This window comes from Cynoglossus semilaevis, chromosome 6 (assembly GCF_000523025.1).
Source record: "Cynoglossus semilaevis isolate Cse_v1.0 chromosome 6, Cse_v1.0, whole genome shotgun sequence".
Taxonomy (NCBI): domain Eukaryota; kingdom Metazoa; phylum Chordata; class Actinopteri; order Pleuronectiformes; family Cynoglossidae; genus Cynoglossus; species Cynoglossus semilaevis.
Genome location: NC_024312.1, coordinates 7,941,448 through 7,955,981, shown reverse-complemented (window position 1 = coordinate 7,955,981; position 14,534 = coordinate 7,941,448). Strand labels below are relative to the sequence as shown.

At 39.4% G+C, this 14,534-nt stretch overlaps 1 protein-coding gene across 11 annotated transcripts in view; it reads right to left on the bottom strand.

Annotated features, from left to right (window-relative positions):
• Positions 1-590: 590 nt before the first annotated feature.
• Positions 591-14,534, bottom strand: part of ap3b2 (adaptor related protein complex 3 subunit beta 2) — a 22,212-nt gene continuing 8,268 nt past the window's right edge. For 2 of the 11 annotated variants that reach the window (XM_017033251.2, XM_017033243.2), the window contains exons 3-28: positions 14,431-14,505; positions 14,136-14,231; positions 13,778-13,938; positions 13,421-13,487; positions 13,104-13,286; positions 12,642-12,839; positions 11,714-11,811; positions 10,492-10,546; positions 10,303-10,374; positions 10,047-10,109; positions 9,809-9,941; positions 9,523-9,632; positions 9,134-9,310; positions 8,741-8,927; positions 8,428-8,558; positions 5,790-5,828; positions 4,958-5,072; positions 4,415-4,601; positions 4,150-4,321; positions 3,949-4,036; positions 3,621-3,730; positions 2,929-3,157; positions 2,669-2,753; positions 2,431-2,528; positions 1,431-1,569; positions 591-1,162 (exon numbers count right to left, since the gene is read on the bottom strand). In XM_017033251.2, the coding sequence (XP_016888740.1) occupies positions 976-1,162; positions 1,431-1,569; positions 2,431-2,528; positions 2,669-2,753; positions 2,929-3,157; positions 3,621-3,730; positions 3,949-4,036; positions 4,150-4,321; positions 4,415-4,601; positions 4,958-5,072; positions 5,790-5,828; positions 8,428-8,558; positions 8,741-8,927; positions 9,134-9,310; positions 9,523-9,632; positions 9,809-9,941; positions 10,047-10,109; positions 10,303-10,374; positions 10,492-10,546; positions 11,714-11,811; positions 12,642-12,839; positions 13,104-13,286; positions 13,421-13,487; positions 13,778-13,938; positions 14,136-14,231; positions 14,431-14,505 (3,255 nt within the window). In that variant the 3' untranslated portion in view covers positions 591-975. The remainder of the gene's footprint in view (positions 1,163-1,430; positions 1,570-2,430; positions 2,529-2,668; positions 2,754-2,928; positions 3,158-3,620; positions 3,731-3,948; positions 4,037-4,149; positions 4,322-4,414; positions 4,602-4,957; positions 5,073-5,789; positions 5,829-8,427; positions 8,559-8,740; positions 8,928-9,133; positions 9,311-9,522; positions 9,633-9,808; positions 9,942-10,046; positions 10,110-10,302; positions 10,375-10,491; positions 10,547-11,713; positions 11,812-12,641; positions 12,840-13,103; positions 13,287-13,420; positions 13,488-13,777; positions 13,939-14,135; positions 14,232-14,430; positions 14,506-14,534) is intronic. The other 9 variants (XM_017033252.2, XM_017033248.2, XM_008311738.3 and 6 more) reach the window with 7 other exon arrangements.

Below are 14,534 nucleotides of genomic sequence, written 5' to 3'. Positions count from 1 at the left end.
ATGCGAGCTACTGGTCAGGACCGAGACAGGACAAACGTGCGTGGGTGAGAAACATTAAAAACAAAAACTTTTTTTTAAACTTTAATTTGTATAATAAATAAACCTGTGTTTTTACAGGAGCACATTTCACAACCACACACACGGTATCATAAGTCCTATTCAGATGTTGGAATGCCAATGAGGAACAAACACAGGCTGCGAAAAACTGACTGCTATTTTCATTGGATTTGGTTTCAGGGTCACATTATAAGTTTCCGTAGTCTTTACATTCTTCATTACAGGAGTGCTGAAGTGCCTAACTTCTCAGTTTTCCATTTGATACGATGGACATATCAGCAGGCACAAAAAGCCAAAATGAAAGTATTCACCAGGACAGTTTTACTGGACCTTACGTCTTTGGTTTAAAAAAATAAATAAATAAAAACACTCTCACACAAACATGCATTCACGGAACATAAGAACAGGGAGTAAGAGGAAAAAAACCAGAACCACAAACCTAATTTCATAAAAGATTTGAGAAGAATCACCTCACAGGGGGAACATCCCAGATGTGTCTGTCAAGTCAACAGTTGAAATGTTAATTTATTGTCAAAACCTAGAACTGCATCACTTTCATGGTTAACTCAGGAAACTGGTTGGACCAAAATATTGAAAATACTAATAATTAACTCTTGGGGAAAATGGGGAAATAACCAGTGTTTAGAATAATAATATAATATTTAAGTGAATATGTTCTCATTTTGTAGTCAGTTACATTTTATAATAGGTTTTACATGTACGTTTTGATTGTCATGGAGAAATTGTGGTTTTCTGGGAGTGCTTTAACAGATCAATAACCTGGAGATGTTCTCACTGACACTGCTTACAGAAAAAGGGCTGAATGCTACACATGTGATAAGGCTTAGAGGACGTTTATGTGAGAAGAAGCTCGAGGATGTGGGTTAGAGGAGGTGATGGTTTCAGGTTCACTGCAGGTCACTGCGTCAAAGCCAGGAGGATGTCTTTGACCAGCATGGTGCCGATCACCATTTTCTCGCAGTTGACCATCAGCTGGGCGGTTCCTTCCTCTTTGCTGGCCACTGTAACCAATACGAGACTGCTGCTGGTTACAGTCCTGCCGGAAAACCTGTGGACAGGAAGTTCAGGCGGAAGAACAGGAGGACTGAGGTCAAAGCAGCAAAGATTAGAAGCAAAGACAAAGCCATAGAGTAAAGGGGGGACACACATGTCAGTCATATGGTTCTAGAACAGAGTTGAAAGTAGTCTTACAGATGTAGCTAATTCAATGGCTGATGGCTGGATTTTTTTTCTTTTTAAATCTGTTATTATTTTCTCACTTCAAGCAAATGACTAACATTTTAGATCTTTACCTTAAATTGATTATGCATTTTAGTTGTGTTAATATCAAAATATTTTTGTATCATTCTCACCTGCACTCTTTATCTGAACCACAGGGCACTCTGCTGAGGTTGGCTGCTGTGATCACCCTCTGGACGATGGCGTGTTCGTTGCGGCACTTCACGTCCAACATCAGCTTCTCTGTGATTTCATTCATACCCATCAGCTGCCCTGTACGTGTGATTGGAAAGAAAGGTTACAGGTACATAGGGTGACTTCTCTCTCTCTCTCTCTCTCTCTCATTAGAAAAAACTAAATAAACAGTTTAACATAGAATACTGCTGGTATTCTGCCTTTCCCTCAGAATAGCATCTGTTTAGAGTCAGGAAATCTACCAGCAAGTCTTAAATATTATTTTAATATTGTTATTTGTGCCTCACAAGTTTAAAACACTTACATTAAACTATTCTACTAAAACAAAAGAAAATGTAACACACAGTATACTGGATAAAAAATGACACAGAAGACATTAAAGAATGTAATATATTGTTTCCGAAAGAAGTGTTTCGCAGTGCTACATATCTAAAGATTTCCCAAGAAATGCCACTGATATAATGATTGATCGTAACTGATTACGTTGCTATTTTAAAAACAAGTGACATTAACACTCTATTTATAACTTAAATGTTGTTGAGAACAGTCACTTTTCATGATGTTTATTTTCCATTTTTATCTATTGTTAAATGATAAAAATGGAAAATATATTATGTGAATATTTTATGAAATCAAGCAAGTTTGTAATGTTATGCCTTTTACCCAAAAATGTACCTACATTAAGTTGCAACTTTAGAGGATGTCTGAATTATTCAATAAAATATCAGTTGTTACAACTATTGCGTATAAGATAGTAGTAAAAACGTATTACAATGCATAAGTAGCATTTTATGATTACATTCATAGCTGTTTTTCAACTTAATTTATTTAAGGCAAGGTGGCCAATACTCATGCGATGATACGCTGGTTATGCTGCCCTTTAGTGGCCACATAAGTAATTTCCTTTCATTTCTACCGTAATTTCTACCTTCTTCCTACCTTGCTCCTTTTTAAACTCGTTTTCAGTGAGAAACACAGGCCTCATCAGCTCCCCGACAGGTGGCTGGATGGACACGAAAAACTTCCGGGAGTGAGTGCTGGAAAAGAGGCACCTTAGATGAATTATTTAAATCTTTATTAATAGAAGAAACATCTCATTCCTCAAAGTTCAACAAATACAGGCAAAGCTTAAAAAGTAAGGCCGGGCAGAAAAACAAAAACTGTAAGACAGACTCACCACAGCTGGAAGTTGGCTGCTTGTGTTGAGTCGCAGAAGTCAATGCCCATCACAGCAGTGGTCGTCTCACCTGCTGGCAGCAGCTCTGTTGATACAGATGGACAGTGGATGCAGTGTTTTACAAATCTATGAACTTCAGAACAAATCTGATCAATGAGAACTGGACACGATCTCCACCCCAGACTGCAAAAATGTACTACACTACAGTAATTGTATCACAAAAAATGTTCTTCAATCACCTCTCCATTTCCAACACTCACCGATCTCAGGGAACTCTTTAACCCTCATCCCAGATTGCAGCTTCACGTCCTCCATGTGAAGGTTCTTGGTGTCGTTTGTGGTGTTGTTGGTGAACTCTATTTGCACTGCCACCATGTTAGCATCAGGGCTGAATGGCTGTCGGCTGAAGCAGTACTCCACTGACAGACCCTCACCCGTGATCCGGTGCAGGAGCTCGTAGCTTTTCGTCGCACTAGAGGGAGAGATGGTCTGTGGACAGAAGGAGTATTAACGAACCACTACATCTAGTTACTGATCACTTACATTGTAGTTACCATGGTATTTAAGTGCTGTCTTCAAGGGAGGAAATCAAGATGCATAGATAGGTAAAATATGAGAAACTTTGAATAATCATACTATTTGTGACCATGTCTGACTTTCACATTTGGTGGCTGATGATAAGATCAAGTCTTCTGGCTTTGCAACATTACCAAAACTGGGAACAGAGGTTAGTATCTGACTGTGACTGTGAGGCTTCAGGAAATTTCACTAAAATGTACAGTATTTCCTGTATTTCAAATGCCCCAACAACCTCTGCTGACAACAATTTCTATTTACAAATATATGTATATGTATCCTGGTCGTAACATCCTTTTTATGTTGTTCGATAAATGAAACTGAGTTAGAAATTAACTTCAGAAGTGTGAAGAAAAAAGAGTTTTGAGGCACTCACTGCAGGAGACAGAACATTGTCCGACAGGGACAAGCCCTCCAGATCTGTGACAAGGCTGTTGGACAGGAAGTTGTTGACAGGTGTAACTTGAGGTGAAGGTGCAGGTTCAACTAGGAATAAGAGCGAGCAGTGAGAATCTGCTGTGACATTCCAAAAGTATTTCTTACTTTGCATTTTATTTAAATTAGTTTTAGTTTTAGAATTTTTCCTGCTGTGACCATTTTGACAATGGAAACCACTTTTTGTTTACTGATGTCATTTCGATGATTTAGTGTTGTCACTATTCAACATAGAATTAAAATTACCACAGGAATCAATAAAAACTCACAGTCATCGAGGTCAAGTAGAGACATTTCTTTCTTCCCCTTCTTGTTGTCTGTCTTTGCAGGTTTGGGGGGAGGTTTTGTCTGTGCTGTCTGTAAGGGGGAAACAATTCTTTTACATCTGGGTCACCACTGTCTGGTGGAAATATGGAAATATTTTTATTTTAATTGTAGGTTTTCGTTTTGAATAAGAAGACATTCATTACCTTCACCTTTTTCTTTTTGACCTCTGCCTCTGAGTCAGAGTCTTCCGACTCTGATTGGCTGCTCTCAGACTCGCTTTCATCCTCCTCCTCTTCAGACTCCGATTCTGAGTCATTCTTACGTTGTCTACGCTTCCTCTCATTTTTTCTCTCTTCTTCTTCACTGCTGTTCTCACTGAATTAAAAAAATCATAGGGCAAAGGTCTCAAATAGGAGCTTATGTCCTGAAGGAAAAGCCAGGACTTAATAGAAATCAGAAGTGTCCTACCTTTCACTTTCCTGCACTGGCTTCTTTATTTCCTTATTTTTCTTCTTCTTCTGGTCTTTCTCCTCTCCCTCCTCTTCTTCTTCCTCCTCCTCAGACTCAGAGCCTTCTTCACTCTCTTCACTCTCTGATCCTGACCCACTCTCTTCACTGCCACTGCCACTCTCTGAACCACTGGCAGAATCTGACTCTAGAAAACCACAGGTGAAAAGTGAGGTTTTTTTAGAGAGTAGTTTGTGCCTTAACTCTTTAAAGGTTAAAAACATGGTCAAATATAAAGAATGAAAGGACATTTATTTCATGTAATATTTTTCTATTTTCCTGAATATTACAGATCTATCACAAATAGAATTACTTCACAGTGGAGTAACAATAGTTATTTATCACATTTTGGAACTTGTAAGGGTATGGGCACTGCTCTGTTTGGGGCTGAATTTCAGGTAGCTATTGAATAAAAAAGCTATTAGCCAAACACTTTCAAGACTACGTTGATAAGACTAATTTTGACCACATGAAGTTTAAAACACTCTCTCTCTCTAATGTTACCGCTATCGGCTGATTCTGTTGGCCCAGATTCTCCCTCTGAGTCGGAGTAGAATGGCTTCTCAACTTTCTTTTCTTTCCGCTTCTCACGGCTGCTACACTTGGTCCATTCAGGCACCTGTCAGGGGAAGCAGAGGGTTCAGGGAGTCATTTGTCAGCTCTGCCTTAGAAGAAAAGCCCCTCAGACAGATGCAGAGGCGTGGGCAGATTATTACAGTACAGCAGCATGGCCATGAATGCCTCTGCCTGGGTGTGATGTAGACAAAGAAAGCCAGCCATCCCTGTTGCAGATCAGCTTTTAGATCCAACATGTCAGGCAACAAATTTATTTCAGAAACTATTGTTTGTATGGATATATTTTTCGCTTTCTATCTCTGAACAGACAGATGTGAGCACCAGGTGATACCTTCATGACCAGCAGAAATTAAAATCATTTAATACAGGGAGCAGTTCCATTAAGAGAAGTGTCTTTTAAGGGTGTTCACTTACCCTCCTCCTACATTAAAAAGGAGGACATTTGTCTTTGTTGTGACCATGTTCATTATCCAGCGCTGTCAGATAATGAACACACACATCTGCACACTGCATTTAAAAGCTGCGGGGTCTCTAATGCATCGCAGTGGGTCGGCAGAAGGAACATCCTGCTAAAAGAATCACTTCTTTAATGGTGAGGACTAAGGAGGAGGGGCTTGTGTTTCAAGGAGCTGTGGCTGAGCTAAGCACAGAACAGCAACTACATCATAGGCAGGGTTGTCAGAAAGCACTTGGGTTTTTGGCAGCTAAATGTGGGTTTGAGGCTCAAGGAGATGTGGCTCTTTGCCGCTCACTGACTCACACTCGTTAATGTTGTGACTCTTTCAAGCAGCGCAAAAACCTGGCAGACGTAGAAAAGAAAAAAAGATTGGAACGTTGGTGAGAAGAGAGAAAAGGAAAGAAAATATTTGTTTAGAAGAAAGGTCAGAAGAGCAAAAGTCACAGGAACAGGAAGGTTTCTGGGTTCTCTGTGTGAGGACAGCAGTGGAAACAACAGAGACAAATATTATCCCCAAATTCCATCACATGATTTATGTTGCTAGTATGTCTTTTATGGTAGACACATTCCAATATAACTCTAGATTAAAGCATACACTCAGACATAAGCCCTAAATACTGTAAAAATACAACATTTAACGTCAGTGTCACTGATGATGTAGAGTAGGATCGTCTGTATGAATAGAGAAGCATGATGGTCTACAGTCATGATGTTTAAATGAGAGGGATGAATAGTGAAAGGTGTGGAGATGCCTTCACGGTTACGGAGATGGGAAAAAAAAATCACATCACTCAGTGTCACACAACATTTGGGACACATTTACACACAAATTTGTGTCACAAATTTCATAGAAAACTTGAAATTGTAAAGTAAAGGTCAGTCAAACTATCCTGATCATCACCAGTTAGAGTTGTTCATTAGTTAATAATAATTGAGTCCCTTATTCAGGACGTATTCTGTGAAACAAATACAACTTTGTGCCCCTTCACGTTGGCACGTCTGTTATCCATTAGCTATTGTTGAAGCTGTTCTACACACTTGATTTAATGATACTTGTTTTGCCTTTTTCGGACCTATTGTTGTTATTTGAAATTTCAATTTTACATTTTCATATTAGACAGCAACCAGGAAGAGGCTGAAAGAGGAAGAAAATAGCTTAGTCAAGGAAGCAAACAGAAAATAACACTGCAATCCCAAACCAGTTCAGGATGGAGGGGCGAGCACCTCTCGCCAGTCGCCTAACAAGCCGATCCTCCCTTCTCCAGCTGTTATGACATCCTCTGTCTGTGGAGACGTGTAATGAGCAGAGGGAAATTCAGTCAGGGGCGTGTGATTTCAAAGGAATTACTGATCCAACGTGGGCTTCATTACAGACCCGGGGAGTTCATCAGGGACTTAGCTGTTATCGTTACTGTTACTACAAATAATTAATGTACCATGTTTGACTGTCTGCATAAAAAACACAGATTTTCAAAGTCCTACATAAAAACAGCTTGATCATTATTGTCTAAATCGATTGGTTCTAGTGGTTATGAAAATGAAAAAATCAAGTTAAAACAGCTTGATCATTATTGTCTAAATTGATTGGTTCTAGTGGCTTTTAAGTTGCTGCTAGAAAATATCATAAGTCCAGTGCTGTAAGAGTTAAAATAAAGCCTGCAAATGCAAGGACTAAATATGTAGAAATCGTATTAGGTTCAGTTATTTAGTTTAAATAATGTGTGTAGATTCCATTAAGAAATATGGCATTGTGGAATTGTAATAAACTGGGTTTGTAGAAAGTGTATTCTGATATGAACGCCTTATTAATTAGATTCTCACCAGACCACGGTGAAGCAAGTGAAACTAGAAGCTGACACTGAAAACTGAGATGCAGGATTAAAGCGTGATGACAGTAAATCTATCATATTGAAATCTGATCTACTCAGTCTAATTCATGCCTCTACCTGTTGTTGTTTCATCAGTTTGAACTTTTCTTTTTCACCAGTTAAATCAAATTTAAAAGCCTTATCTTGAAATCTGCATCACAAACAGACACCATGGGGACCATATGAATGAACCATACGTGTTAGAATCACATTAGCAGACAACAAACATGATGACAAAATCAAGCCTTGTGGGTCACTGCAGAGACTTAAAATCAGTGGATTTTAGGTCACACTTGACCCGTGACTCAAAGTCTTGATTCCATGCTCACATGCTCATGTGTTACACATGTGCTGAGTGAACCGATGGCACATGGAATAGATGGAATGGAGAAGAAGAGGATGCTGTGTTTAGAATTAAATCTCAAATTAATCAATATATGTTTATGTTAATCACTGGGCTGCCACTGCAGAAACCTGGCTGCAGCTGCCAGATTTTTGTGCAGGTATATGTCGACAAGAGACAGTAGTGGTTGTGTTTCTTTGCTTCTGACATTGGTATTAACAGGGATTATGTTGTGTTTGAATGTGTCACATGTGCAATTGGCTCAGACAACTGTGAGAAATCACCAGGACAAGAGACGAGAGCTGCTGCCAAACAGATACAAGTGCAGCAGGGAAGGGGAGGAGTTTTGGACCAGATGGGGTTTTTTTTTATGTGAGTAGAGAATTTTCAAATGTTTCAAATGTAAATTTCGCTCAAACAAATCCTCTTTTCTCCTGTTACTGTCTCGTTTATGGAAAGAGGAGCGATTGTAGGTGCAGGCCAATAATAATGCATGTGTCTGATGAGTTGTTTAATGCTAATGAGCTGTAAGCGCATGAAAAATGGCCAATGAAAATGTTGTATCTGAGATAATGTTATATTGGATGTGGAGTAGTGGTGAATCTGTGCGACCCCTCTGAAGCATTGCCCTGGGGCAGGAGCAACTCTCGCTCCTCTCCGTCTTTTGGGGCCCCTGGAGTCCCCAGAGGGCCACAGTGTCTCTGTATGTTACTGTTCCCACTGCACGCACAGACTCCTTCACCTCCACGTTGCGCACGGAGGGGTCAGGGGCAGCTTCAGGCCAGTCAGGCAACTCCTGGTAGCCCCCAGCCTTGGCATTCAGCAGGTGGGACAGTGAACCCAACTGGAAGTGGTCTCGATCTGAAACAGTAGCAGAAGTCAGGGAAACTGATCATTGTCCACTGAAACTTAAGTAAAAAGTATAGTAAAATGCAGTGTTCTTAAATTTCTTTAAATTTGAAAACTATAGACATAAACAACAAGTAGTCTTTACAATTAAACTAATGTATCCAGTCACACATGAACAAGGCAGTTTTCTGTACCTTTAAATGGAGACTCGAGGACTGGAGCCGGTTTCAGGGCGAGGAACAGTTTCTTAGCGTACTTGCTAAGAGCTCCACACTTCTCGGTGGGCACGATAAGCTGGCGTATGAAGCGCGCCCGATCACGGATGTCGTAGTTCTGGTCGTACTTGGCCAAGTTTAGAACATACTGTGTCAACAGCTTGGTCTGCAAGGACACAAAACAAATAAACACAGATTGCAAAAGTATTTGCTGATAAAACTGTTCCTTACAGGACTGTGTAGTGAGAAGCTGATAGAAATGTGACAACACTGCTGTCAGTAACTCAAGTCAATGAAGAGATGTGACTTCTGAACATGAAGAACTGATACATTGAATAGTTCTGCAGTAAGACAGGTGTTGTGAGTATAGACCTGTTTGGAGTTGGTGAGATACAGCTTGGCAGCCAAATTGATAATCTGCAGTTTGACTATGTCTTCTTCGTTAGTGAAAGACTTGGCCATCTTCCTCAGAACATCCGGGGCGATCTTGGGAACATGCTCACAGTATTCTCCAATCAGCCACAGGATACTGGCCCGTGCCATTGGCACCTGGACACAGGGATCAAATTACATGATTGCAGTTTATATACTTTTGCTACTGCGCTTGATATTAAAATAGACGTTTTTGGGTTATACTTTACTATAAAATAGACGTTTTTGGGTTATACTTTTTGGGTTATAGTACATTTCTTTATTTTAATGCAGAATTTTCTTTTTGTTCCAGTCTTTTTGGCCAAATCATTATTTCGACTCTCACTCACCTGGATGTTGTCAGTGAGTTTTGCCATGTGCTTGATGATGTCACTGTGCTTCTCTGGTTGCATCTGCAGCAGCTTCTTGATTACAACCACAGACTCGGCCACAACGAGCTCTGTACAAGAGGACAAAGTCAGACAAGTCAGTCAAATCTTTCAAAGTTATAAACAGCAGTTTAAACAATAATTAATAGTTGATCATTAAACTAAATTGTCAACAAAGTGCCTGATACCACTATATCCACCATATTAAAACAAATAAAAATAGAAAATATGAGCTTTTCAAACGTACCATCCCTGTTGGACAGAAGCTGCACCAGTCCATTCAGACATGTGTCTCTCACTTCTCCGATGTTGGTGGCACAACGGCCGATGGCCTGAATGGTAGCAGCGACAAAGTCTTTATCCATGCTTTTAATGTACGTCTGACAGAGAAACAAAAATTTTCGATGATTACAATTTTCAATGATGCAGTTTATTTTCCCGTTGGGAGCTGCACAATATTGAGTCGCAAGAAGACAAAGCTGTACCTGAAACTCCCTGAGGATAGTGGAAATATTTGTCTCATTAGCCAAATTGGTGAGAACCTCCAGCTGTAAAAGAAAGAAGTTAAAGAACGGACAGAAGAAATGCTTTACTCCGTATTACTAATTAGTCTTTTTTAATTGCATTGTTTATTGCCGGCAGTTGTGCCAGTGCCTGTGCTATAGCCACAGAGAAGGTTGTTGTGTTTACATTTATGCAATCACAAAATATTAGGTGAACATGAGGATATAAACTAAGAACCTTCAGGACTTTGATCTGGGTCGGGTCTGTGGAGCGGATGTAAAAACTCTTCAGGTATGGCTCAAACATCCCCTTTAGAAACAGGGAAATGAAAAAAAACGTTGTTAAAACGGTAGCCATTTTGTCATTTGTATGAAGTTGTCTGATGTTGTGAACAGACAGTGTCACATAAAGTACAGTAGAGCTCACCCTTCGCTTGATTGTCATTGTTGCCACGTTCTGAAGAACAACATACTGCACCTCACTGCAGAGCAGACACAGACAGACGAGGGGAACAGAGAATAAAAGAGCAAAGCATGGAATAAAAGACTGATTAATCGTCTCTGTGAGACTAACCTGAGATTTAATGCATTAAATCTCTATGATTATACGCTATGATTATAATCTATTCTTTTTTTATATAAAGATTAGAAATTGGCATCTGTATTTTATTTTTCTTATTTTATCCTCCAATGTAACATTTTTTAACTCTCTGGTCAGACCTTAAAAAGGTCTTTATTTTATTGCTAAGGCTATTTAGTATTTTAAAAAAATATTTTTTAAGTAAAAAAAAAAATCCAAATATTTGGTATTTGAAACTTAATAAATTCTCTAACATTTAATGCTTTGCTTTTACACTCTTTTCTCTAACATTTAATGCTTTGCTTTTACCACCTGTACCTGTTCAGTATTTTAGAATATATCCAGATATACACTCTTACTTACATGGAACCTGAAGTTAAATTAGGAAGCAAATATATATTTTTTCAACTTTTTGCGTTTAAATAAAATGTGACGTTGGATGGAGAGGCCTGTGAGTCAACATCACTCTTTATGGTTTATGCCTTTGTTTTTTAGCCTCAGTGAGCCCTCCCTTCATTTCCACTCTATCTACCAGGGCCATAAACATTTGTTCTGCCTCCCACACTTGTCATTTTCTTATCATCACACTGTTTTCCATATTGATGAGTTTCATGATCATTATGGGTTTTTTTTCTCATGTCACGTTTAATTTGTAGTTTTATTATTTTCAGCCTTTGCAGTGTTTTTTATGCTGCAGAGAGAGCTCCTCCTGCTGGTCTGAATGTATGATCAGGTCAGGTTGCTTTTTAAATTGATGTGTTATATCATTTTAGACAATGAGGGCTTTTTTTTAGATCCTTGAATACCTTTTGGATAGGTGGTCTTTTTTTATCTCTTCTGGGTAACTTTTCTTGTTAGCGTTTTCTTTTACAATTAGTCATCATGGGGATTTCATTTAGTAATGTCAGACATGTGTCAATAGAATGCTTGCTAATTTGGCTAATGGCATACAATGGAAAAATTAGATGTCTTGCGGAAATTAAATACATTTGTTAAATCGCACTGCATGTTAGAAAGTGTATCATGGTGTTCAGTCTTAAAGAAGAGCAGTTTAATATCATCACATCACCTGTGGCTCCTCAGGAGTCGGACCAGGGCCTTTGCAATGACACCAACCTCTGCTTTAGGAGCAAGATGGAAATAGAGCTGAGCTACAGCCATGACAACCTGGAAATTACAGAGAATGAGAAAAAAAGAGGTAGCGATAAGACTTGTGTGGCAACCCAGTCTCTCAGGAATAGTTGTCAAAGACTCTTGTGCTGTTGTGTGTAACGTCAAGTCATTGTTTTTACTGCACAATGGATTTACTCATTTAGGGCTATTTGGCAGCACGAGAAAAAGAACGAGATATTTTAAAACCTTTCTTTCCACTGGCTTTTGCAGAAGCACAAACAGTACATGAGGGATTTGAGCTCAGGTAGTGTATACACAGGCAGTACACTCAAGACAGTAAACCACCTGAGGTGACATCAGACACTTCACTGCATTCACTTCTTGGCAGGTATCTGACCATAACTTACAATAAACGCAGTGACAAACAGCACTGAATCAGAAGAGTGCTGCTCTTAAAAAAAAAGAAAAACAGCGGCTGCCAACAGCTAATGCTGTATAAAAGCTGCTGGCAGTGGTAGCGGTAAAAATAATGTGTGACAGGTGAATTTCATAGCATTAAGCACAGAGAAAAAACACTCCATTTAGGGAGAGGACAGCTGTAATGCTGTGTAATGTCTCCTCTGGTCCAGTCTGAGACTGTGTCCTGTCTCCAATGTCAAAATTACATGGACATTTTAGCAGGAAGGATGCTAATTAAATGAAGCACTGCTGTAATAATGAATGAATCACATCAACCTGCGGCTCAGCGTATGAATGAATAACCACCGCCTGATGATGATAAGTAGAGAAACTGTACATTGGACTGGCCTAATCAAGTGTGTGTGTGAGAGCGAGCGAGAGAGAGAGAGAGAGAGAGAGATAATTCAGAAGTGCAGTGGACTCACAGCTGCGTTGCGACTCTGCAGCAGAGGCTTAGTGTTCCTGAGCAGAAGGCGATGATCTGGATCCATGACGTAGGGTTTCCTTTTGGCCAAGGCCGCAGCCTCGGATTTTTTCTCCTTCTCCTCCTCCTCATCATCCTCGTCTTCCTCAGAGCCATAGAAAGTCTTCTCCCCGCCTCCTCCCTCCTCTAGCAAAGACTCCTGCAGTGACAGCGGGGAGTGTAAATTCTGCCTCTCCTGCATGGGAGGTGGTGACTAGCTGCTTAAAAGTCACATCATTGTCCTTCTGGATACATGTGTTAAAAATGATTGGACTGAAAGCAATTGATTAATTGATGTTAATATTTCTGTATGACTTCGTTTCTCTCTATGGTCAACGCACTAACAACAACAAAACAATCCATTTACCCTCAAAAAAGTGAATTATCTAAAATGGACAGTTAGTTAGATTTTTGTTTGACTCACGTTGATGTTTGGGTTAAGGAACTGTGTTCTGGCGTAGCGGGTCAGCATGTTGATGATGACCACCTGCCCCCACTCCTCCACATCTATCAGCAGGTTACACAGCTTCCTGTAGTTCTTGTGGATCAGGTCAATGCGCTCAGGGCACACTTCCTCGAAGGCCATGACCACACTTCCTGCCACCAACTACAGTGTGATTGGAAAAAAAATCAGATACCATCCATTATGTCTATTGTCTTGGTGAAGAACCTGAAGCCTAGAGTAAGAAATATTAGGCTACTTAGAACATGAGGCGTCAATTTAATGTTGCATGAACCCACCGTGGTTTTGTCAGCGAGGAGTTTCTCGATGACTTCAATCAACTGATCCTTCTGTTCTGGATCCAAACTGGGAAAAAATACACCGAATAACAGACTTATTTTATTGTACAAAAAAATCCACATAGCATTTTGTTTTATCTTTCCACTTGTAACAAAGCATATTCTGCACAGTGAACTGACAATTCTAAAATACTTCTTTTTTCCCCAGTAACAAATCTAGAATTACAATTACTTTAATCTTTGTCACACTGACCTTTGGACATTTCACTAAGCTTGTTAACGTGAAAATGTCAGAACAACCTGCATCTGTGACTCACATGTCTGTCATTAATTTGTTTGTTTTTACACCTTGATCACCTGTAGAGTTTAGGAATAGCATGAGCAGCAGTCTTTCTGACGTATGGAGACATGTCGGAGGCAGCTTCTTTGATGGCCAGCATCATGATGGGGACAATTATAGTAACTCTGATGCTGGAGAGAACTCTCAGGGCGCTGGCTCTGATCAGCTGGTTAGGATCCTTTAGAAGTAAAAAAAAGAACAGCGTTGTGTGTTTTAATTGGTGATTATTATCTGGCTTTATGTTTATGGTCAATACTTGTATAAAATCTACAAAAATCAAATTCAAAGTTAATATTTAAAAAATGTTTTGTTAATCAGCAAGTAATTCATTTATTAGGATTTTTTTTTGACAAATTCAAAATCTGTGTGTGTGACCTTCAGTCCTCTCTGAAACGTGGATATGGAGAGCAGAGCCAGGTCCTGCTGCTCCTCAGCGTAGCGAACCAAATAGACATATACCAACTTCTTCACCTACAGAAAGAGAAAACATCAAGGCTTTCATCAGGGGATAAACATGAATAAGAAAATGTGATTTTCAGTGTTGAAACTAAACAAGTGTGTATTAAGTGTAATAATAAAATAGTTTTAGGAATATTACCTAGAGTATTGTACGAACCAACACAACAATCGTGAATCTGCACAAATAAATTGTGTAAAAAACATTACAAACCTCTATGTTTTTACAGGCCACGTTTTTCACCACAGCAGGAAACAGATCGGATGCGTTTTTACCTCGGGCGATCATCTGCACACAAACCACACAAAACATCATTG